This window comes from Brassica rapa, chromosome A02, assembly GCF_000309985.2.
Source record: "Brassica rapa cultivar Chiifu-401-42 chromosome A02, CAAS_Brap_v3.01, whole genome shotgun sequence".
Lineage (NCBI taxonomy): Eukaryota > Viridiplantae > Streptophyta > Magnoliopsida > Brassicales > Brassicaceae > Brassica > Brassica rapa.
The window spans coordinates 26,571,726-26,597,866 of NC_024796.2; the positions used below are offsets into that span (position 1 = coordinate 26,571,726).

The 26,141-nt window shown below is 34.9% G+C and overlaps 3 protein-coding genes across 5 annotated transcripts; 2 read left to right on the plus strand and 1 right to left on the minus strand.

The window, feature by feature from the left end:
- Window positions 1-663: 663 nt before the first annotated feature.
- LOC103854205 (WAT1-related protein At3g28100) lies at window positions 664-4,603 on the plus strand. Of its 3 annotated transcripts, none has more exons than XM_009131134.3 (7): window positions 664-2,110; window positions 2,192-2,257; window positions 2,353-2,466; window positions 3,397-3,643; window positions 3,812-3,973; window positions 4,059-4,207; window positions 4,291-4,603. In XM_009131134.3, the coding sequence occupies exons 1-7, from the start codon at window positions 1,914-1,916 to the stop codon at window positions 4,430-4,432; spliced, it is 1,077 nt and encodes a 358-aa protein (XP_009129382.1). In that variant the 5' UTR covers window positions 664-1,913; the 3' UTR covers window positions 4,433-4,603. The 3 variants fall into 3 exon arrangements, with proteins under 3 accessions (XP_009129382.1, XP_018511763.1, XP_033140768.1); XM_018656247.2 differs by having other exon boundaries at window positions 1,939-2,110; window positions 2,373-2,466; XM_033284877.1 differs by having other exon boundaries at window positions 1,939-2,110; window positions 2,373-3,643.
- Window positions 4,463-11,130, minus strand: LOC103854204 (protein ALTERED XYLOGLUCAN 4-like). The gene is made up of 3 exons (XM_009131133.3): window positions 7,189-11,130; window positions 6,671-6,951; window positions 4,463-6,586 (listed from the first exon to the last, which is right to left on the minus strand). Exons 1-3 carry the CDS (start codon window positions 7,382-7,384, stop codon window positions 5,822-5,824), a joined length of 1,242 nt encoding a protein of 413 aa, XP_009129381.1. The 5' UTR covers window positions 7,385-11,130; the 3' UTR covers window positions 4,463-5,821.
- A 10,445-nt stretch (window positions 11,131-21,575) lies between these two features.
- Window positions 21,576-22,867, plus strand: LOC103854339. Its single transcript, XM_009131281.2, has 2 exons — window positions 21,576-22,704; window positions 22,788-22,867. Exons 1-2 carry the CDS (start codon window positions 21,576-21,578, stop codon window positions 22,865-22,867), a joined length of 1,209 nt encoding a protein of 402 aa, XP_009129529.2.
- Window positions 22,868-26,141: the final 3,274 nt, after the last annotated feature.

Sequence of the window (26,141 nt, forward strand, 5' to 3'; positions counted from 1 at the left end):
AGAACACACATCCAACGTATGACTGTTTGCCTGTGCAAGTTGCAAATTCTTTTCCTGCACATTCCTTAAGTTGATCCTCAGTTTCTGAAACTCAACCCCGCTAAGATCAAAACTTTTACTGCAACCACAAAAAAAAAAAAACAAACATTCACCACCAAAAACCACGCTCATCAAACTCATAAAAGAGAAAGATGGTTACTTTCTGTGTGCTAGAGCTTTTATCAGTGTCATGTTTTCCTGCAAAACCAATAAAGCAACCAAAAATCAGTAAAATAACAGTCTGCCACCATAAACGCACCAAAAATAAAAGTGCAAAAGGCAATGCCTTTTCAAGCTTCTCAGTATATTCTTTAGAAGAGAAGCATATTTTGCTACGTCTCTTCATTGGTTTCGATTGACCCTCCAAATTGCTAATAAACGCCAGTTTTGTACTATGTGCACTGCTAAAGGCACTCATAACACTAAAGGCAAAGCTAATAACGGAATCAAAAACTTACACGAACACATTGATTTAATGTTAAAATTCCTACAAATAGTTACCAAAGCATATGTTTAATATGATATAAACTATTGCTAATTTTTCTGGCAGTTTTGTAAAACGTGAGACTTGCGACGTACCTGGGTTGTGAAAGCTTTGATGGCAGCAATTCTCAGGTCAAAGTAAAAATTGGTGGCCGGTGGGGGGGGGGGCGTGGGGGGGAGTATCAGATTGAGAAACAATTGCATCGGAAGAACTGAGGAAGAAATTTTCAAAGGAGTGATCTAGGGTTAGACGTAAGAGAATCTCAAAGCCTGTGTATTAGATGATATATTCCAATCTCAACCCTCATATATTTATAGGTTTTCATGTGTTTTTCGGTTATACAATGCTTCAGGCTTTGATAGTAAAGCGAGTTTAATGTGAAGGGATCACTCATTGCAATGGTTGAGAGATGAACGTTTATCAGAGGCTGAGAAAGAGAAGGAGATGAGGAGACAGGGTAAACCGAAAGTTAAATGGAAAAGAAAGTGATTGCAGCGTTTCAGATGATCACCGATTATTAATTATGATGGGCTTCATAGTTTTGATAATGAGCTCTTTAGCTAAATATAAGATGACCCAACAAATAATAAAACCCACGAAACAACATCTAAATGAAACGCGGCTTGGATGTGTGTTTAGACACGTGTCGACGCCTAATGAACCTAATTTCTGACGTGGCACTCCTTAGAAGGAGAGAGTCTCTTCTTTATAGTATAAGATTGTTCAATATACCTCTCATTATTTAATACTCCTATAATTTAAAATTCATTATTTAATACTCCTATAAGCATATAATATTATAAAATATTAAAATATGCAAATAATATATATTTTATGATAAAATATATTAATATAAATGTTTTAATCGTTTGATTCACTAGTGCTTCATTTGATCCATCTGATTTGTTTTAGTTTCACTCATTCTAATATTTAATTTTAAAATTCAAAATAATAATAAATATGTTTAAAATAATTTTCTATTATTTTGAATAAAATTTTATATATTTTATTTCTAAAGTATATTTAAAATAGCTTTTAAATTATGAAAAGAAATAGTATTTAAATTTTATATAATTAAATTTTTGAAGTACTTAGAACCGCTTTTTATCCATTTTCACTATTCAAATATATGTTATGAACAGATAGATTGTACCATTCGATTTACTTGAACCATTTTTGTTCCGTTCAATCTGTTTGATTTTTTCGATCCGCAACACTTTATCCGCTTTCTCCATTCGTAACCTTACAAATAACTTTTAAAAGTATAAAACCGACACTTATGGACCACAAAACGACATTTCAACACTAAGAATTTATAGCATAAAGAGAAAAACAGAGGAATAATAAATCACAGCTCTCATTCAACACTAAGAATTTATCATTTCTAATAATGGCCGGAGCCGTAAGTCTCTGGAGGAGAGAGGCCGTGTTCTTGACGGCCATGCTTGCGTCCGAAACTGGTATCGTAGGAATGAATACTCTTTTCAAAGCAGCGACTTCAAAGGGACTCAACTCTTACGCTTTCCTAGGCTATTCTTATCTTCTTGCTTCCCTTCTACTTCTTCCTTCAAATATCATCTCCAACAGGTTTCTAGCAATCCAATCTATTTGGTAGTTCGTAACCATTTATTTTTTGGTTTCATTTGATTCTGTACGTATTTCTAACAGGTCAAGATCACTTCCTCCATTAAGTTTCTCAATACTTTCTAAGATAGGACTTCTTGGACTATTAGGGTAAATCCATCTATATAATTCTTCATACAATTATGAATATGGAACTATCTTCCACTTAAGTGTTGCTAATATAATTATTTTTTTTGTTTTGATAGTTCAATGTATGTGATCACAGGGTATATAGGCGTTAAATACAGCAACCCAACCTTAGCTTCAGCTATTAGCAATATCACTCCTGCTCTTACCTTTATCCTAGCCATTATCTTCAGGTTTTTCTTTCTCTTTTCCCTAATCATGGAGTTTTTTTTGTCAGCTAATTATGGAATTTTGCAGTTGATTTCTGATTATTTTTAAGAATAAAAATATATTTTCATTATCATATCTTGTTAATGAGTCAAAAAATGGTAATGATTGTTTTAGGCTAATTGTAAACTGTAATAAGCAACTTAAAACTGATTTTTAATTCAAATCAACAAAATGTAATTTTGCTTAATGATTTTTTCAGTTCGACAACTTCATATTCTTAAAGTAAACTCATGGTGGTTAAATTTAATTTACTATCAATACACTTAACCACATTTTTTATAGCTAACTAATTTTTTGAGCCAACTATTTAGCACCACTACCACTGTCTCAGCTACAAATTAAAATCTATTTGATAGGAGTATATATAATTTTTTTTTGACATCACCAAAATAAAGTATATATAAATTATATATAAATTATTTGATTTACCAGCTTTTATACTATCTTTTGTAATTTTAACAGAAGAAAAAACGGAGAATATTTATTTTTATATTTCTTTAGTCTGTACTAAAGGAATGTTTAATGCATAGATAATTCTGAAGGAAATTTGTTTTAATGCATATATTATTGGGATCTCTATATTATTTAGTTTTCCTTCTTCCTTTCGATGGATACAATTATTCAGGTTCGGTAAATAATAAAATAAGTTTATATATCAGTATCGCACAATCACAATCCTACTTTGTGGTGAACAACACGCTGCTGTTCATTGGTACCATGTACTTATATCTAACAAGGCTGCTTGCATTATTAGACAAGATGCGTATATATCGGATTTTCTTTGGCAGCCAGCCTTTTGTTTTTTGTCAATTTGACAAAAGATACTATATCGTTTAAAATCAGTTAGAATAATAAAACGTGACAGAATCATTAATTTTTAATTTATGAAAAAGAATGGAGAAAGTAAATTTCAAAGAAAGGAGCAGTGTAGCCAAAGTGATGGGGACAGTATTGTCGTTAGTAGGCGCACTTGTGGTAGTTCTGTACCACGGTCCAAGTGTCTTCGTTGCATCTTCTCCGCCGTATCTACACTTCCGTCAGCTTTCTCCGTCGTTATCTTCTTCAAACTCCGACTGGATCATCGGTGGATGTCTTCTTACCATTAAAGACATCTTCGTTTCTATTTCTTTCATACTTCAGGTTCTTTTATGACTCCTTCAGTGATTGCTACATTTAAAAATGCTTTTAAACTATATTCTAAACATATATCAAACTAATGATCGGTTTAACCTATACGAAATTAATTGATTTTTTCCTATATATCAAACATCAATTCATTGCAATATTTATTATACATATATTGGGCAGGCACATATAATGACTGAATACCCAGCAGCATTTACTGTCTCCTTTTTCTATTCGATGTGTGTTTCAATCTTGACCTCGTTGACTGGACTCGTGGTCGAGAAGGACAATCCAAGCATTTGGATCATTAGATTCGACATTACATTGATAAGCATTGTAACTATGGTACGATCTATATATAGTTTCAAATGTTAAATCAAACTTCCTTTGTTTTTGTCTTAACATAGTATTTACTTGTAAAACATTTCAGGGAATATTCACTCCAGTATACTACGTGATTCATTCATGGACAGTGCGTTACAAAGGACCTCTTTACTTAGCGATATTTAAGCCATTGTCCATTTTAATAGCGGTTGTTATGAGTGCTATTTTTCTCGGCGATTCTCTCTATCTCGGATGGTATATATATGCATCATTGGTTTTGATCTACTTATTTTGGAAATAAAAAAACAAATCTAATCATATTGTGCTTTATGTTGCAGTTTGATAGGAGGAGTTTTGATAACGTTAGGGTTTTACGCTGTAATGTGGGGGAAAGCAAACGAAGACAAGACTCGGTTGTTGACACTTTTAGAAAACGAGAAAACGCCTCTTCTGTTGAATCACAACGACGACCAAATTTAATTATTTGAAACAATTTGTAACCATACTTTAGAATGTGTACATGCATATAGTATATCGTTTCTTTTTTTGGTCTGAACATACTATTAGTATTTTGTAGGGAAAAAAAACATACTATGTGTACTGTGTAGAACTTGAAAATGGTCATCTAATTGTTAAAACTAATTAACGGTAGGGGAAATTCTAACTTTAGGCTTGTTAGGATTTTTTTTATTGAATGTATTTTTGATAAGTGAAATTCGACGTATGTATTTTACAAAATTATTTTCTAATTATTTAATATTATTTTCAATGTTTTTCTTATTATTATTTTCTATATTTAAAGATAAACTCTACAAAATTATATTCAGCTATGCAATGCGATGAAGAAATAATTAAAGTGTTGAGGCTGGGGAAGAGTATCATCTTGATTCGTGGGTTCCTTTATGTACTGTGGCGCTTGAAGTTCCTAAGCCCCGTATGGCCTATGCTTTCTCTGTTTTGAGAGATTTGAAGCTTCCGGTGAATGGTTACGCCATGGATATTGTCTTGTTGAGTTCTCTCCCGTTCGTGAAGTCTTCTCTTTTGTTCTTGGTGATAACAATGTAGAGTATTGATTATCATTTGTCTCGCTGTATCTGTGTCACTAAGGTTTGATGACTGTAGTTTATTCCTTTGGATATGAATAGTGACTACTGAAACAATTAATATCTGAGTACAAAAGCTTTCGAGCTTGTTCTGTCTAAGATCGATCTTAAGGACATCGTGGTTGCTGGTGGAACACTACATAAGCTTTGTAGTTCAATGGTTGCTGAAGAACTTAGCTGTTATTTTTCTGTTTCAAGTTACGTTGGATCATGGTTTTGATAGAGTTTGAGCTATCGATTCAATCACAAACGCACGCTCTCTCAAACTCAATCACAAACTCTCCAAACACTTTATTGAATCAGTGGAACAATGCACTACACTTTGTATCAAGAACCAACTTGAGATACGATGGCTTAACCCACTCGTAATCTCCTCAGGACTCTCGTCTCAATCCAAAATACAAAGCTGCCTTCTCCAACGGACTCTCAACTCTATTTATATGTGATCTTCATCTCAACGGCAAAGCCTCCAAGTGGAAGAGAGTCTTTCTTCTTTGACTTCTCAGTCAACACTTCTCTTCTCATTTTGTGGAAATACAGCTAAACAAGCTTATCAGTTTTCTGTAAGGACAGCTCACTGGTGGCTCCGGGGCTAGATCTGAGATTTTGGGGAGGAGGATATAAACATTTCTTTTAAAAGTTTTTTTTTATATAAAGTTTCCCTAATTTGGAGGTCTACTTCTATATATACAAAAGTATATTTTTGTATGTTTATCCACAAATGGATCATAGTTGTTCAGAAAAAAAAAAAAAATCCACAAATGGATCATCTTAATTGTCTAATTACGGCCATTAGAAACTCGTTCCACGCATCAATAGGCCCTGGCAAACACCAGTGGACGCAGTCATTATAACCTTTCATCCATTTATTTCCCCAATGACCATTAGGATGCCCATCAGGTCTCATCAGCATAACCTTAGTCACATCCAAAACCGCAAACTTCTTTCCTTCATAGTCTCCTTTTGTTACACCTTCAAGCTGCTGAATCTGAGATGTCCTGATCTTCATCTCGTTACTCTGGAGATCGATCTGGTTCTCACCAAAAGGACTTATCCTGCTGCACGCTCCTCCAGTATCCCAAGTCCCGTTCTCGAAATGGGAAGGGGAAATAGTCCTCAGGACCGTAACTAAGTCTTCCTTGCAGTTCTTACACTCACTGATGTGCTTAAATAGCGCTGAGTAAACAAGCTTAAACCCTTCGTCCGGGCTTATCTGAGTCATGTTTGGTAAGTTACAGTAGATGCAACCAAGCGTCTCGTCTCCTCTATGGATGATTATTGGTCTGAAGAACCGGTGAGCAGCCGAGACAATAGAAATGTCTGTATTTGGCAGACCCTTGGACCACCCTTCATCCATCTTGGCAAGATCTATATCAAACAATCCAGTTCCGGTCTTGTTACTGTCTACCCTCTCTTGTCCCGCCACAAGAAACTTAGTCCAAGATGTAGATTGTGTGAAATCATGACTAGGAAAGTACCAAATCCTGTTTCTGTCTTCTCCATCCTTGTAGATCTCTCTAGGAGTTTCTTCCTGCAGAAGCAAACGCTATTTTTTAACTTTCTTGTAAACCAAGCAACAGATACATCTTAAAAAAAAAAAAAGATTGAACTTCACCATTGACAACAAGCAAAGAAGAGATTCCATGTGGTTTCTTGCTACATAATCACCAATAAAACTCATCTTCTTGCCTCTAACCATACTGAGAAACGCCTTAGGGTTAAATCTAGGGAGATCGCAGCCATCGGGTTTCCATCTCCAAAACAAGAAATCTCTGTCTGATCGCCCATGTTTTATGCAGTTCTTGGAAGCAGGAATAGTGGAACAGCTTGAGTTTGTGTACAAAGATCCTCTTTTGTCTGGAACCCAATGTCCCTTGAACAAATTACATTCAGGATCTAACCAAGCCACACCAACAACAAGAACAAAAATAAAATAAGTCAGTAGAATTTTCCAAAAATAGCCCAAGAACAAAAGAAAAAAATGAATGGTACAATAATATAGGAATGGTTACAAATAAAATTATATATTCATAAGTCTAAAAGTACAAATAATCCTTGTTCCCATAACCTAAGCTCGTGGAGAAACCAATCCTCACAAAACCATATTCTATATTCTCTTTTGTGTTACCTTACCGATTTGAGGTTGGGGAGTGGGAACATTTTGATCGGAGATGGACCTGAAAGGACTTTGATGGTAAACCAAGAAAACGGTGAAGAAGAGCGTTATACAAAGAAAAGGCGAGAGGAATGGCGATGATCTTCCCATGTTTGAAGCTATCCATCTCTGTGTTTTCTCTGAGCTTTCCCAGAAAACCGATGATGATTTCATCGTTGCATGTCGATCATCCCACGCATATGTTTTCTATTTATACACATCCCACGCATATGTCATTCTCTATTCTGCTTCCTTAAACTTTAGTTTTTGGCAGTAAAAAATGAAAAAGGGTTGAAAATGGCGATTTTTTTAATGAAATTATGAGTATCTTTTGGTTCAAAATTATTTTGTTTTTATATATTTGTTTGCTTTCATTATGTAATAGTAGCCGTCTGATGAAGACGTGTGGCGTGCGAGGAGGTGCCGTTGGTTTTGCATGTGAATTTGTGGTGTGGTGAGTCTTTTTCCATTTACAATTAAACCATATTTCACGGTGAAATCTTTTTTTTGGAACAAATGCTGTAATGGACCACAAGGGATCAAAATAATCTCATATGGACCTCTTGCCTTTTTATTTTAAAAATGAATTAAAATTAAATCAAAAATAGGAGGAAAAGACCATGAAGCCTAGAAAGTTCTACTTATTTACTAACCCAACCACACACTATCCTAACCCACTAACCCGATCCTACTCAATTGATCCCTAAATCTCCAAATCTTTGTTTCTCAAACATCCTCCCTCTCACGATTTTCACCTTCATCTTTCATTACTATTTTTTCAAAATCAAACTAAAATCATGTAACATCCACCTGATTCCTCTTGTGTTACTCAATTTTATCTATTCCATAATCAATCATGATTCATAATGTTAAGAACCCAGATTTTAATTTTTTTTTATTTCATATCAAAATTGTTTCATCTCATTATCCAAATCAAAATCGAAAAATTCTTCAAACTTTATGAAATTTCATTCTTATCCCAAATCGATCAATTCTCCATCTTTCTCAATCCATTTTCTCTTATATAAAATTGAATCTCGTGTTCAATGTACAAAATTTCCGACAATGAAAAACACAGAGTATTACTAGTACAACTAGTACAACTGAAACTAATATAACTGGTACAACTAGAACGTGAATAACTAATACAACTACAACAAATTTAGCTAGTATGACTAATATAATTAGAACGTGTATAACTAGTATAACTTTACCATTAATATGGTATATTAGCTTTTTGTTTTCAGCATGCGAATGATGTTATAGAAGAGGATGATGTAGAACCAATGAAAAAGTTGGTATAATCTTCCACTATATGGATTTGTCGAAATATGTTTAAAGTTATTTTATAATATTTATTTGGATAGTTATTGTTTACCAATTGTACCAGTTGTACTAGTTATACTATTTACGGAAAAAATTATCTTCACATGTAGTTCAACCATAATGTTTAAAATATGATACACGTTTAAAAAATGATGCACAATACAAGATGAAATAACATAGTTGTACTAGTAATTGAATTGTATTGGTTTGTATATTGTTGTACCAGTTTGTACATAGTTATACTTTGGCATTGAAATCGAAAAAACTAGTTGTACCATGTATATTTACTACAATTTTACAATTAATATGATTATATTTAATTTTTGTTTTCAACGTATGAATGATATTTTAGAAAGGGATGATGTATCACCAATGAAAATATTGGTTTAATTTTCATGGATGTGTCAAAATATGTTAATAGTTTGTTTATATAATATTTGTTTTGATAATGATTTATTTTACCATTTGTACTAGTTGTATTATATATGGAAGAAAATTATCTTCACGTTTTTGCTCCCGAAGCCAAATAAGACAACTGCCAAGTGAGAAAAGATTGCAGTTTAAGATCTGGAAGAGTATAGTCCAAAATATAATGCATAAGCCATCACGAGTTTGAAAAAAATACATAAACATTAATATTTGGTATTTGGACTACAACAATAATAGTTTAACCGGTTTAACTACAGTAGTACTATTACTAGTTTAATTGTGGCAACACTTGATTTGTGTTTTTCTAGTGTTGGTTAGTAGGTTTATCGCCTCAAAGTTCATTTTCTTGATATGGACATGAAAATATTACAAGAAATAGAGCAATTGTAATCACATACACAAAAAGAACATGGTGAAACTTGCATATTTTGATATAAAATATGATATACATATGTTTGTTGTATCTACAAATTTGATTTCAAATAGTTTTTGATTCTTATGTTTGCAAATTCGTACATTTCACTCAGTTTATTATTTAATTCTATTTTATAATTTAAATTTTTTCCTACAAAAAAATAAATCTTCAAAAATTTATGAAGTTTTTAAAAAATTATAAAATTTATAATCCCAATACCATCAGTTTTTTTAATATCTATTTTTTTTATAAATATTATTTAGTTTTACGTGTTGTATTTACGTACCTAACAAATTTTTCTCTTAATTTTATCGACTTTGATTTAATGTATTTCAACCAAAAGAAATAGATAACAGGTTAAACTACACAAAAATATCTAGGAATAGTACTATTAGTACAACAACTTGATTTAATATTCAACCATAATGTTTAAGACATGATACACGTTTAAAATGTAATGCACAATATAAAATGAAATAACACAGTTGTACCACTTCATTATGTGTACATGTCTGTGCCCCAATAAAATGAAATCATAAATTTTGTTAAAATACATTTCATGTATGTTTTCCAAAAATTATGTGGACAAAGAAGTTAACAAACCTTAAAAGTATAAGGTAGATTATGCAAACTTATGTGATTGTGTTAGATTTGCAAAAAAAAAAAACCCCCCATGAAATATCATAAGGAACCTTTATAAATACTTTACAATTTAGCCACTTTATTGATTTTTTTCATATGACATACTCGAAGGAATATTTAAATTTCAAAACCTGAGTAGTTGTACTAGTTATATCAGTATTACTAGTCCGGTAAATACATTTCATAACTGTTAAAATACATTTCATGTATGTTTTCCATAAATTATGTAGACAAACAAGTTAATAAACCTTAAAAGTATAAGGTAGATCATGTAAACTAATATATAATAAAAAAATATACCAAATTTTTTATATGTTTAGTTTTAGGAGTTGTACCAATTTTTTCACATTATAACTTTGTAAATATATTTTTGATGTTTATTTTTCATAATAATATGGTCAATCTAATTAACAAACCTTAAAAGTATAAGATATCTTATATAAAATTGGTAGTGTGATTTAATAATTTAACAATAATTGAAGAACCTCAGAAAAAATAGATGAAATTTATCATCATATGTAAAAAATGATTTAATAGTTGAGTTAAGTAGCTGCAAATTGTACATAAATTATAACATTTATATACTAGTTGTACCAATTATATTATTTTTTAACATGTATAGTTGTATGAGTTATACTAGTTGTACCTAGTCGAATGAGAGAATGAAATAATGAAAATCGTGTGGCTCTGAGTTATTTATGCATCAGATTAAAGAGGGGGAGAGGATAGAGAATGAGAGATCTGTGAAAGCGTGTGGCCAAGATTAAAACATAGAAAATATGATCAATGGCTCTGGTTGGAGTTTCATTAATGGCATTTTTGTAAATATAACATTCCTCTTTTCTTCTCTTAATCCGACGGTTGTGATTTATAGAAAGATTATAGAATCCAATGGTTCATATTATTCATTCATTAAGGGTAAAATAGTAGTTTACAATCACTTGGTCCATACAGATTTTTTTTGGATGTGTGAGACTTGTTTTTGGCCTTTTGGTCCATTTCAGATTTTAGTCCCTTTTTTTTGTCTTAGTAGAATTTTTTAGCGCGCCTAGGTATTGTTATGTATCTTCTTCCCCTTTGTCGACTTTTGAATTTTTTTTTTTTAACACATCGACTTTTGAACTTAATAGTCTATTTAAAGTTTTGGGGGAGGGGGGGGGGGGGGGAGAGGGGGGGGGTAAATGTCAAGTCAAATGTTGCGATTAATCTATTCTATTAAAAGGGAAGCATTCTTAATAAATCTACTTATAAAGGTTGTTTGGACCTATTAATTAGAATTTAGTTAGATACATTATTTAATCTCTACACATAGCATATCCTAAATAATATAAGGGAATAGTTATAATCTCCTGCATTTTAGGAAAGATCAGTTAATTGCAATATTTACACAACTATATTTTTTTTTAACGCTGATTTATTATGATCTTACAATTATGATATAGGAAATATTACATAGACGATTCGAACTATATTTATAGGAAATATTACACAACTATATTTATAAATGAAATCTTCTACGATTGCCAAAGAAAAACTAATCATATAAAATGTCAAGTCAAAATGTTGCGATTAATCTATTCTATTAAAAGGGAAGCATTTTTAATAAATCTACTTATAAAGGTTGTTTGGACCTATTAATTAGAATTTAGTTAGACACATTATTTAATCTCTACACATAACATATCCTAAATAATATAAGGGAATAGTTATAATCTCCTGCATTTTAGGAAAGATCAGTTAATTGCAATTTTACACAACTATATTTATAAATAAAATCTTCTACGATTGCCAAAGAAAAACTAATCATATAAAATAATTATCTTCTGCAATTCACGTTTAACTAAAAGTAAAATATTTATTTTAATATTTTAATCAACCATTGTATTCTAATATATCACTATTTCAGTCCCAAAGCCATAAATAGCAGTATAACATATTTATTAATAAGATCATATTCAATGATATTTTATACAAAAATAACCATTAAAAAATATTTTATCACCCAACGTCATGATTGTTATGTTGCAACATCTATACTATTAAAGCATGATCCTATTTTAAAAATTTAGGATTCTACCCTAGAATTTTAATCATATTTACAAAATAATAGAAATATCTCATATTTATGGTAACAAATAAATTTTCTTTACAAACCAAAACAAAACCATAATGCTAATTAACTATTAGCATTTACTATAGGTAAAACTTTATCATATCCATAGCAAAATTGTTTCGACTAGATTTGTTTTTGAATAATTAGATATTTTTAATCATATGAAATATACTTAATTTTGTGGATAATAAATAAATTAAACTAATATAATTTATTTATTAGATACAAATTAATTGAAGTGTTTTTTTGTAGTGTATTTTCCTAATATGAGAAATAAAAAAATCATAAACTTTCCATTTTACAATTTTTATAGTTGAGTTTTATATGGTGGAACAAATATATGCATCTAAGTAAATAAATAAATAAATAAATAATCATTAAAAGTTAAAATCTGCAAAGAATAATATTAAAATATGCAATGTGAAATATCATTCATTTTTTCAACTTATATAGTAGTGTTTTTATATAATTGGAACAAATATATGCATCTAAATGATCAAATAAAATATTATCAATAAAAAATAAGATGTGCAAAAATAATATTAAAATATGTAATGAGAAAATATCTTTAGTATATAAATATAATACTTTAGAATAAATTAAAATTAATACAATATTTTTCTAAACAATTAACTTCTTTAAAAATAATTTCATAAATATAAATATAAATTTTTTATATATCATATCTAATATCTATGATTATAACATAAACAATCAGTAAATTTTAAATGTATATGGTTATCATATATAAAAACACATAATCTTATAATTTAAAATAAAATTTTATAATTAAAAAATTTGTAGAATTTTAAAAGAGAATTAATTCCGCGCTTTTTAAAGCGCGGGTCAAAATCTAGTTATTAACTTAAAACCGAGACGAATATATAATTTAAAAACATAAAACTACATATGTAAATTGTTATAATTCTCATGATATACAATATCAATAAAACATGGTTTAATATATTCAAATCAAAGGGGAATTATTGAGAAATTGATTTGTGTAAAATTTGAAATTTTATAAGTTGATAGATTTCTTAAGAATTTTTTTCCCAATAACCTCTCTAAATAAATTTTTCAATATCCTGACAAAACCTGATATTTTAATTTCTGTTATTAGAATCAAAATCTAAAGTTAAATTCCACATTTGGAGTATAATCTAGTTAATAGTACCAAATGTTATATAATTAACCAATATTAGAACAAGATCATGATGATAGGTAAGTCAATATATGTATACAAACATCTAGTGATGAGATCCAGTTGAAATCTTAACGCAATTTTGTTTGTTTTTTGGTTTTAATTATGGATCAATCACCGACCAAAAATATTAATTTATCATTGTTTTATAAGAAGCTAAAATTACGGTGTTACCCAAAGAATTATATTTAAAATATGTAAAATTTTATTTTATACTCATATTAAAAGCAATTTAACTATCGACAGAAAAATTGAAATTAGTTTAACTGATAAAATACTATGTGCTATACAATTTATTCATTCATATTAAAATAATGTCAGAATGAATAAGTATACATGTTTTTTAAAAATAAAATAAAGCAAAACAAAAAAAATGCCAAACGATTGCATATAAAGAAACATAAAAATAATATATTTAATTATGCAATTGATATTTTAATGTTTCAATAGTTAAAACTAAGAAAAATGGTATTTCGTATATAAAGTAATAAAACCTGAATTATAAAAATCCATGTGCCACGTCCATTGAATTTTAACGTATTGTTTTGGCTTTTGATTATTTTTTAACTGATTTTACGCTAGTCAACTTCTTCTTTTCTACAGCATGTGTTTCTTTTAATGACATACAATTAATACAATATATGGAGAGGTATTTTAAATATAAAAATGCAAACAATTTATTGGACACTCAATTAATAAACTAAAACCATAGTTCATAACTTAAAACATACTAGTAAGTAACATGCTAAATGAGAGATATATATCCACATCAGCAAGAAAACTAATAGTAATATTTACCAGCTTAACCACACACCTGGATGGTCTGAGTAGTACGACAAAATTAAAAAGATGTTAAACACAATTTCGGGTTTGGAATCCACCAAATCCAAATTTATTCTTTTGTGTGGCTAAGATATATGGATATCTAATTGTCTTTACGAGCAACCGAGTTTGTTTGGCACCGTCGTAAACAAACTTCAGAAGACTATCGATTGGGTTTCGACCCATCGAATACTCCTAAATTATCAATATATTTTTTTTTACCAGCTTACGCGCATTTTATACTAACTGCTAATTTAATCTTGCAGTATTTAGCTACCACGTGAGAGGATAAAATTAAGAATAGTAATAGTGGTAATCACGTTGGTTTTATAGCATCTAGTACAGCTGTATTGCATAATACATATATATATATTTTTTAATCAAAAAAATATTTGTGTATATATATATATATTCCCTTTCTAAGTCAAACACGTGTTGATAGTAGCAAAATAGAATAATCAATCGAGAGAGAGAGTTTAAGAAAGAGAAAGCAGATCTGTTATTGGATCCGGTGACTGGCGGCGCGTTAGCGCGCGTGCCGTCACCGGAGCCCTCCAGCCACCAGTAAAACTGTCGATTTCAGCTTCGGTTTCGTCTCCTCTTCTAGCCACCTTGCTTGAGCTATGGAACAAGGTCGTCCATGGCGGATCTGTCTCTGGCGCAAGGGCGCGGTCGGTGTAAGCTCAAGAAAAGGAGCTTGTCGGATTGAGAAACGGAGGATGTGCTATGCACAATAAAGGAAGTGTAACTTGCTGTTACAAGTCGGTTATGAGACGATGACGTGTCAATGTCTCATTGGTTCCAAGATGTTACTTTGGCGAGAAGCAAAGAAGATTTGGAAGATTTGGGCTTATCACAATATTTAGGCAACTAGGGTATTGTGTTAAGGGTATTTAACCTGATTACTTTGTTCGTATCTAGGTTAGCCGTTTTGATTGATTGAAAAGCTAGAGCAAGAGGTTTGTTCTTGAGAGCTTAAGAAAGACGAGTACTCAAAGGTGTAGCTCGTACTTTCTGTTTTGAAAGATTAGGAATTGGTCCGTCTCTAGTCGTGTGTGACTGAGAGTAAATCGGATTAAACAGATCTAGGAAGATTGTTTAACAGATTTCTAATATACAAGAAAGCGTTCTTGGTATTTTGTGTTTTAGTTCTTATATCTGGTAGTCCCTGAACTTTCATTTGGTATCAGAGCGGGAAACCTCTGTGGTATCATACACTACTAACAGGTTGAGATCCTGCGGATTTCATGGACACCATGAAGGAACTATTTGGAATTCATAAACCCATTATGCTGGACAGCTGCAACTTTGGTCATTGGAAGGCAAGGATGCGACAGTTGATCAGAGGAATTGACGAGGATGCGTGGACTGCAGTAGAAGAAGGGTGGTCAGTGCCTACGATGATGACTGACGACAAAACTCTTGCTCCAAAACCAAAGAATCAGTAGACTGATCCTGAAAAGGCAGCTTCCAAATTCAACTCAAAAGCTCTTACCGCAATCTTCTCTTCAGTAGATCTGGATCAGTTCAAGATCATCCAGGGATGTGAGTCTGCTAAGGAAGCTTGGGATATTTTGACCAACCACTTTGAAGGAAATACTAGCGTGCGAAGAACAAGGATCGATCACTTAGCTTCAAAGTTTGAAAATCTCCGCATGACTGATGATGAACCAATTGATGGATTCATATCCAAGATCAGTGAACTTGCCAGTGAAGCTTCTGTTCTTGGAAAGAAATATGATGAGAAGGATTTGGTGAAAAAGCTGTTAAGATGTCTGCCTCCACGGTTTGAAGCTTACAAGGCAGTACTGGATATAGCTGTCAACACAGATGAAATGAAGTTTGATCAATTGTCTGGTATCTTGAAGGTCCATGACCTGGAGAAATCCAATCGAACTACAAACTCTCAAAAGAGCATCGCCTTTGTATCTGACTCAAACGAACAGGACCGAGTCACAAAGATAGAAGAGAACTTGGGGCTTATGGCTCGAAACTTCAACAAATTCATTAAGCGAATGGATAAAGGAGGGAACAGATCAAACTCACGATTTCAGAGGAACGACTCAGATCGAAGCAGCTCTCAAAACACCAGGCAAGACTCGAAGAACTCTAAGAAGAAGGAGTTACAATGTCATGAGTGTGAGGGGTATGGACACTTTCGCAATGAGTGTCCACTAGCTAAACGCAAAGAGCTCAAGTGTATTGACTGCAAGGGATTTGGACACACTCGAAGTGAATGTCCTAACAATCTGAAAAAGGACAAGTCACTTATGTGTTTCAGTGATACAGAGTCAGAGAGTGACAGCGACAGAGATGAGCTTCATTTAAACTTTATGGCACTTGTCAGCAAGGAAGAAGAACCAAAACTGGATTCAGGTATGGAAGAGGATGAAGATGATCTCAACAACGATCTTGAATCAGAATACAAGTCTCTTTTCGACAAGTTTGTTGAACTCAGTCATGAGAATCTACAACTACTTAAAGATAAGGCAATGCTGAAAGCTCAGGTGAATATTCTGGAATTGGAGAAACCCTCTGAACAAGCTACTGAGTTGTCTATACTCAAGAACTCAGACCAAGAACTGCTATCATTGAAACGAGCGATGACTGAACAAGAGAGGGTTCAAAAGCAGGTTGAACTGAAGATGAATTGTCTGAATGAGCTACTAACCAAGGAGATGGACAAGAACAAATTACTAGAGAATCAACTAGCTGACAATCTCAAGAAAGTAAGGATGCTCACGACTGGTACAACAACTCTAGATCATCTTCTCACCATTGGTCAGTGTCCTAGCAGTAACTGGGGATTAGGTTTTCAAGGAGTTACCCCCAAATCTGCGGAAGAAACAGTGTTCGTGAAAGGGAGTTCGAATGAAAAAGAAATTCAAACCACGACGAAGGTACAGATTAATAATCAGAAAGGAGAGAACCTAAAGAAGACTGCTGCTACACGACGAGGAAACGGGTGCCATTTCTGTGGAAAGCGTGGTCATAATGTCAGATATTGTTTCTTTCGTAAAAGTCAGTATCAACGTGCATGGAGGATGAATCTTTGTTTTATGGAACCATCACTGTATGGTCATGTTTGGATAGCTAAGAAAGACCTGTACCCAAACTATAAGCAGAAAGCCTTGACTGTTGCACACAGTGAGAAGTCTGAAACACGCACTGATGTAAAGCAATCTATCATCTGCAACTTCGCGAACCTATCCACTGGAACTGAGCTGGTAAGCAACGTCGCGTACACAAGTTCTGATTCTAACTCACAGTTTGATACCCCCTGGTACTTCGACAGTGGCTGCTCAAAACATATGACTGGAAATCAGGATTTCTTTGAGAAACTTGAGTTTATCAAAGGAGGCAAAGTGACCTTTGGTGATGGAGGACAAGGAAAGATACGAGGAGTTGGAGAACTGGACAGGTCTGTCTTACCTAAGCTTGTTAATGTCTTCTATGTGGATGGTCTTAAAGCAAATCTCATCAGTGTCAGTCAATTGTGTGATGAGGGGTTAGAAGTTATCTTCAACAACAAAGAATGTCGAGCTGTTGATGCTAAAGGGAACATTGTTCTATGTGGAGTAAGGTCTGGAAACAACTGTTACATGTGGAAGCCGTCACACCTATGCTACTCAGCTAAGGAGTCTAAATTGGATCTGTGGCACAGGAAGCTCGGACATATGAATACTAATGGTCTGACCCGACTAATCAACGCTGAGGTTGTTAGGGGAATTCCAGAACTTGAGAAACAGACCGATACAGTGTGTGGAGAATGCTGTCAAGGTAAACAAGTGAAGGTCCAGCACAAACAGATTTCAGAGATTAGATCCAAGGGAATACTCGAGTTAGTACACATGGATCTCATGGGACCAATTACTCCAGACAGCATTGCTGGGAAAAAATACATCTTTGTCCTAGTAGATGACTTTTCTAGATACACGTGGGTGGACTTCCTGAGAAATAAGTCTGACGCGTTGGAGAGCTTCCGTATTTTGGCCTTGCAACTTAAACAAGAAAAGGGTGGCATTGTGCAGATCAAGAGTGATCACGGAGGAGAATTTCAGAATGAGGAATTTGATAAATTCTGTCACAGTCAAGGAATCAAGCACCTATATACAGCTCCTAGAACCCCTCAACAAAATGGAGTAGTTGAAAGGAAGAACAGAACTCTACAGGAGATGGCAAGAGCGATGATATGTGGGAACAGTGTGCCATCCGGGTTTTGGGCAGAAGCTATAGCCACTGCATGCTATGTCATAAATCGAGTGTATGTCAAACCCAACACAAAGACTACTCCGTATGAAGTTTTCAGAGGGAAGACTCCGAACCTCAGTCATATGCATGTCTTCGGGTGCTTAGTCTACATACTCAATGACAAAGATCATCTTGGTAAGTTTGATGCAAAAAGTGATGTAGGTATGTTCCTTGGATACTCAACTAACAGCTCGGCATATAGAGTGTTCAATCAACGTACCAAATTCATTGGAGACAAAGTAAATGTCGTGTTTGACGACAGTATTGGATTCTATCAAGCTCGAGTCACTCAGAAGATTGAGTGTGTTACACCACCAGCTGAAGCATCCTCTGACGTAAGGGTCAAAGAAGAGTCAGAAGAAGATGACGAACAGTCTGAGGATCAACAAGTGGATCTGAACCAAACCAAAGTGCATAAGAATCATTCCTCAGCTGATGTGATTGGTGAAGTGTTTGGTGAAAGAGTCACACGAAAGAAACAGATTGATTTTCAACAAATGGTCAAGCTTGCGTGCTTCACTGCTGAGATGAACGAGCTAGAGTGTTTTGTCTCGTTGATTGAACCAAAGACACTTCAAGAAGCACTGAACGATGAGTTTTGGACAGAATCTATGCACTTGGAGCTTGAACAGTTTGATCGCTTACAAGTTTGGGAACTGGTACCACGACCTGATGGTGTGAATATCATTGGCACTAAGTGGATTCACAAGAATAAGACCGATGAGAAAGGAAACGTGATCAGGAACAAATCCAGACTAGTGGGACAGGGTTACACTCAAATCGAAGGTGTGGATTTTGACGAGACTTTCGCGCCAGTTGCTCGACTAGAGTCAATCAGACTGTTGTTTGGAATGGCTTGTAATCTGAAGATCAAACTATATCAGATGGATGTGAAAAGTGCATTTCTGAATGGTTTACGACAAGAAGAAGTCTATGTCACACAGCCTAAAGGTTTTGAGGATCCTCAGTTTCCAGATCATGTTTACAAACTCAAGAAGGCATTGTATGGGCTTAAACATGCTCCTCGAGCATGGTATGATCGTCTGACGGTGTTCCTTACTCAGGCTGGATTTCAAAGAGGAGGAGTTGATAAAACCCTGTTCATTGGAGAGGATGGAAGAGATATCCTCATCATTCAAGTATATGTCGATGATATAATATTTGGAGGAACATCTCAGGCAATGGTTGATGAGTTCGTAAAGACGATGACTTCTGAATTTGAAATGAGCATGGTGGGAGAACTGAGTTACTTTCTTGGACTACAAGTCAAGCAGTTAGACGATGGAATCACAGTCTCACAAAGCACATATGCAAAGAATCTCATCAAAAGATTCGGGATGCAGACGAGCAAGACAGCCAATACTCCGATGAGCACAACAACAAAGCTGTCGCGAGATGAGGATGGGAAACCAGTTGATGAGAAACTGTATAGAGCTATGATAGGGAGCTTGCTGTATCTTACCGCGAGTCGACCTGACTTGTGTCTAAGCGTCGACATTTGTGCTCGATACCAGGCTAATCCAAAAGAGTCACATATGAATGCAGTAAAACGGGTTATCAAATATGTGAAAGGTACATTGGATTTTGGTCTTCACTACACCTTTGAAACTAACGAGAATCTTGCAGGATTTTGTGATGCTGATTGGACAGGGTGTCTGGATGATCGTCATAGTACTTCTGGCGGATGTTTCTTTCTTGGGAACAACTTGGTGGCATGGCACAGCAAGAAACAAAATTGCGTCTCTCTCTCAACTGCTGAGGCTGAGTATATTGCTCTCGGAAGCTGTTGCACTCAGTTACTTTGGATGCGCCAAATGCTCGTTGATTATTGTATCATCTCTGACCCTATGCTTGTTCACTGTGATAATATGAGTGCCATAAACTTGTCTAAAAATCCGGTTCAACATTCACGCACCAAACATGTTGACATTCGACATCACTTTGTGAGAGAGTTAGTTGAGATGAAAATCGTGATTTTGGAGCATGTATCTACTGAAAGGCAACTGGCTGATCTATTCACCAAACCTCTAGACTACAACACGTTCCTAGGTCTTCGAAAGGCCTTGGGAATTGTGAATCTCTGAATAAGTCATGTCAGAAGAGGAGAGCATGGCTGTTGTATATATGTGTTACTGCTTGTCAATAGGCCACCACAATCACAAAACTCTGAGTCAACAAGTTCGATTGTGCAGCTTATTTCACCTGCCTCCTTAACAGTAAAGTCATTTGATTCACTGGTGAAAGACACTCATCTTGGATCAAGATGCTGCAACATTTTCGATCTGAGCATTGATCACTGTCTGGATTGAATGAGGAAACACAGCAGAGACTGCGTGGAGTTTGGGTAAGAAGAGTGTCCTGGATTACTCAACAGAAAAGAAAAACAAAAGGCCCTGAATGATGGACACTCGTAATGGAGCTGGAAGACACAACTTTCAGACTCTAATTTCGATCACTGTCTGGATGGGGCAGGATTGATGTCAACTCTGATTGGTAAAAAAAAAAAAAAAAAAAAATTGTTTTCTGTGACAGCTACTCGGCTGAGAAACAGCTACAGATCAAGGTTACAATAACTGTCGAGTTGAAGAGACAGACACACAAGATGTCTACACTGTGTTTCCAGACCATACAAATGACTGTGCTGCAGAAGTTCAGGTGTGAGTGAGTTGCATGATAGGATCATGTCTGTGACAGCTACTCGGCTGAGAAACAGCTACAGATGTGGGTTGGTCTCACTGATTCTTTATCAAAAACTTCTTGGTGGCTGAGTACAAGTGGGAAGCAATCTCCGTCTCTCTCCTCTGGACGCTAAAAGACATTCTTGAGTATGTCTTCTGGCAAGGTGCTTTTGTTGCTGTTCCTTTTTGTGTGCTGCATCACTTGCAAGGACATGATTATCAATCTCACAATTTCTCTCTCTCACAAACTGAGGTGCTGTCGATATTTTGTTTAAACAAATATGGCTGTGTCTATTGCACGTTTTAAACATTTTTGGTCTAATGTCTTGGGCCCATTGCTTGTGTCTAACGGGCTTGGTGAGTATAATTAGGGTTATTTTTGAGAAGTGTATGATGCAGCTGTCTTCAAGTGTTACATCTCTCTCTCTCTCTCACCGGCGCAATCGATCTCTCTCAACATGCAACCAACAAGGAGAAGCTCGCGGCTCATGAAACTGAAGAATGTCGGGGCTACTCCGATGAACACGTTTGATCTCTCTTCTGGGTCATCCTCGCGCAAGAGGAGTCGCCGTCGTGTCTCAGCTGGTGACACTGCGTCTCTACCCAAGAACTCTGAGCTTGAAGTTGAGTCTCTCTCGGATGGGGAATCCTCAGATGACCACTCCGACGAAGCTCCAATGGCAGCAGACACTCCTCCAAACCGCTCCAAAGAACAGAGATTTGAGGAGAGTCGGAATGTGTATCAAACTAAAGCTCAGTTCTATCCAGAGCTTATGCGCCCTACAAGGATGCCAATGACTGAACGGTTCTTCTCAATCGAGGCGACTGAGCGTTTCAGAGAGCTCCGAGGGCGGAACTTCATTCCTCAGCAGTCTATCTCACTCACGGACGAGAATCTCTCTGATGTCAGAAGAATTGTGATCGGGGCAGGCCTGATTCATACCCTCACTGATCTCGACCCTTATCAGCCCAATGTAATCCGCGAATTCCTCGCTAATCTTCCTGAAGCTGAGGAACGAGATGATGGTGTAGCGGTGTATGTTAGAGGATCTCTTGTTGATTTCTCTCCGAGTCTGATTAATTCAATGTATTGCATTCCGGGGTTTGAAGAAGATCCTAACTGGATGGATGAACGTCTTGATGAAGTTTGTGGTTTTCTCACTGATGGACGAATAAGACGAGGTGAGAACATGAGTTCGAAGTATCTCACAGCTACGAATCAGGTTCTGTATAAGCTCGTATGCTCGAATTGGATTCCCACCAGGAACTACACCTCAATGAACCAAAGGCGACTCAGGTTCGTCTACATGCTTCATCATCATGATGGATTTGACTTCGGGAAACTCGTCTATGATCAGATCATAGCAATGGCAGCGAACACTCAGACAGAGAAGACTCGGTGCATCATGTTCCCTAACTTGATTCAGCAGGTCATCCACTTTCAGCGAACTATAACTCCTGAGTTGCTTCATGATGAGTTCACTGGGACACCGAAGCTTGTTGTCAAGGATGTTAAGGCTGGTCGAGGGTCTGGAGCAGACTCAAGTGCTGCCAGCCTTGAGGTCGACATCGATCGCGCCATTGCGGGACTCAAAGCCATTCGAGTTCGCCTGAGGAGTAAGGGAGATGCACAGTGTTTTGTCTTACTGTCTACTCTATGTCTAACGAATGATTTTTTCTCTAAATGTGCACCTATGCAGGGGGAGAATATGAGCAACATGTTCCTCATCCAGGGTTTGAAGAAAACGACGAGCAGGATGAAGATGAGGAAGACGCGTAGGATGATCATGTCTTGTTGCTTAATGTCATTTTTAAGTTTTAATCCGGCTTGTACTATTTAAGACTCAGACTATGTGGTTCGACTGTGCTTTTATCTATTCCTTGTGCAACTTATTTAACATGTTTGGTGTTTTCAGTTGATGATCACTGATTGAGTAGTTTCTTTGTATTGGATATGTGTGCTGCGTGGATGTTTACATTGCAGGTTGCATAGGTTGTCACATTCAGATAAAAAGGGGGAGAATGTAAGCTCAAGAAAAGGAGCTTGTCGGATTGAGAAACGGAGGATGTGCTATGCACAATAAAGGAAGTGTAACTTGCTGTTACAAGTCGGTTATGAGACGATGACGTGTCAATGTCTCATTGGTTCCAAGATGTTACTTTGGCGAGAAGCAAAGAAGATTTGGAAGATTTGGGCTTATCACAATATTTAGGCAACTAGGGTATTGTGTTAAGGGTATTTAACCTGATTACTTTGTGCGTATCTAGGTTAGCCGTTTTGATTAATTGAAAAGCTAGAGCAAGAGGTTTGTTCTTGAGAGCTTAAGAAAGACGAGTACTCAAAGGTGTAGCTCGTACTTTCTGTTTTGAAAGATTAGGAATTGGTCCGTCTCTAGTCGTGTGTGACTGAGAGTAAATCGGATTAAACAGATCTAGGAAGATTGTTTAACAGATTTCTAATATACAAGAAAGCGTTCTTGGTATTTTGTATTTTAGTTCTTATATCTGGTAGTCCCTGAACTTTCAGTCGGGGTAAGGAAGGCGCGGTGAGGTTTCTCGTTCGGTTATTTGGTTTTGTCTCCGGGAGGCGGAGGCTCCTTCAGCTCCGTCGATGCCGGTTCCTGTCTCCGCGAGGTAGAGGCTATCTTAGCTCTGACGTCATCGGTCTAGATCCCGGGGGGTGAAAGCGTTTCGCTGCTTTGCCTCGCCGCCTTTGGTCCCTAGGTTTCGTTTTAGGGTTTGTTCTCATCTTTCTTTTAGTTTTACGGTTCTGGCTTGTTTGGGTGGGTGGAGATCCCGTAGGAGGGTGATCGAAACTCGACCACGGTTAACTGTGTTGGGTTGCGCGAAGCTTCTATCTCGGTGATGGGTTTGAACGGTGTCGGATGAGATCTCGAACTCTCGATTGACGCTCTCCGAGTTTAGTTTTCACCGGAGTGGAAGGCGTTTGCGGTGGTGATGTGTGGATTGAGTGGTTTCCGATTCTCTCGGGTGAATCGACGGTTGGTTTACCCGGTGATGTTTCGAAAGGGGACGACGTCGGAGCCGTAGCGTTTGTCAGCGCAGCGGCGGGGCTTCTTCGGGTTGATCGGGTGTCGTAGGTGGGCCTTGAACCCGGTTTGTGATTTGTGTTTTTTTAGACCCGTTTACTTGGCCTTTTGTAATGGGTTAGTTGGGCTGTCAGCCCTTTTAATAAAAATTTCAATTGACCGAAAAAAAAAGTCAAACACGTGTTCCAAATTCAATTTTTATATTATAATTAATATTATATGATCGTTAATATTTTTGTCAATTACACTTATTATTAAATATATTTTTTATTCAAAATAAATCTAAAGAAATCCCTTATAATTTATTGTAGGCGATTAATTTTGTTAACTAAATAATACTATCATGCCAAAAATTAGTTTGTTAAATGAGTTTTCTGGCAACATTATTTCACATGATAAACTTTGTAAAAAAATTAATGCATTGAATTTGTTACATAGTTTAATGTTTTAATATACATATATATGTTCGTTAATAGCTGACAAAAAAAATGTTTGTTAATATGTTGCCAACACGTATTTATTTATTTGCTAAAAAAAATTAGATAATTATTTTATCACAAACTATAAAGACAATTAAATAAAGTATATTACAATCAGCAATTCTATATTACGTATAATGATTTATGTATAACTACATCACTCTGAGCCGTTCTATGAAATCCATTGCTGACGATATTTTTTGTGCGATGCAAAATATTTTTTATAAATATTCTGCATAATTCGCTTTTTTCAAAAATTGAAAATCATATTTTTTTCGTATAAAAGCATTAATGAACTATTTTTTAAACCAAACTAACGAAGCTTTCACAAATAAAATCACTTTTAAGTTTTCTAACAAAAAGTTGCATATTCATTCCTTTTGCATATTTATTTCTATCCATTGAATTTAGACTTAAAATGATTCAAAATTTTAAACTAGAAATACTGGATATAAAAATTGACTATAGGTGAAGACAGTATAATTTACGAACATTTGGTATTAGTTTATTTATTTTTGTGTGTTTTTAGGCGTAGGAGTCGCCTTTGTTTACGTCTGGTAAAGCGGCAATTATATGTTGTGAAATGTGAATGAAACCGAAATTTCGATTTCATGGGCCTTGGAATATTAAATCGAACTTTCAAAATGTATCTAGTGGTTCATAATGCCTCTTTATTTGGGCCTACAAAAATATCGATTGATTCGGATCCAGCCCCAAGTTTTGAAATAAATCTATATGCATAGTTCTCTTATAAATTCCCTATAAATTATAACATCTCAAAGCTTCATTAGTGGGAATTCGATACACAATGCTGTGATTGGGAAACAAATTGCTTCTACTGTGGCTACCAATCAGCAAGGCGATTGGTTGATTGAGTTTTCATACCGGTTAGAGAAGGTGGAGGATATAAGCGTTTGGTAGATGATTGTTAAATGTTAATACAAACCTTTTTATCTACAAGAAATTTATGTACTAACTCAAATATATTGTATATTAATTAGATGATTATATTGCAACCATAAATGCAGATCCAGTTACTGTGATGTGTATATTAGCTTAGATTATTTTCTTATTATTAAATCAGAGGCCCAATATTATCAAATTAAAAATAAAGGAAAACTCTATTAAATTATTGTTTTTTTGTATTTACACATTACTATATAACCATGGCCAGAGAGGTCATGCTACATGTGTATAGTACAATTTCACATGTGCCAATGCCAATGAAAATTCGCAAAAATAAAAACATCAGCTTAAGAGTTGAAGACATGTCCCATGTTCACTTTGGCTTATCTTTTCAATATCTCCTTGATTTTGCATTTGCTTGGTTGCTAGGACAAACTCACACACAGCCACATGCATGAATTCTCAATGACTCATATGTTTCTAATTAAGGTCCAACTTAGTAGAAATAAAAACCCACATTTCTCTTTTTACATGTCCTACTCATTTCTATTTTTGCTGGTTTTTATTTTCTACTTATCGTGACAAATAATACCAAAGAACTGGTGGTAACTCCAAAATA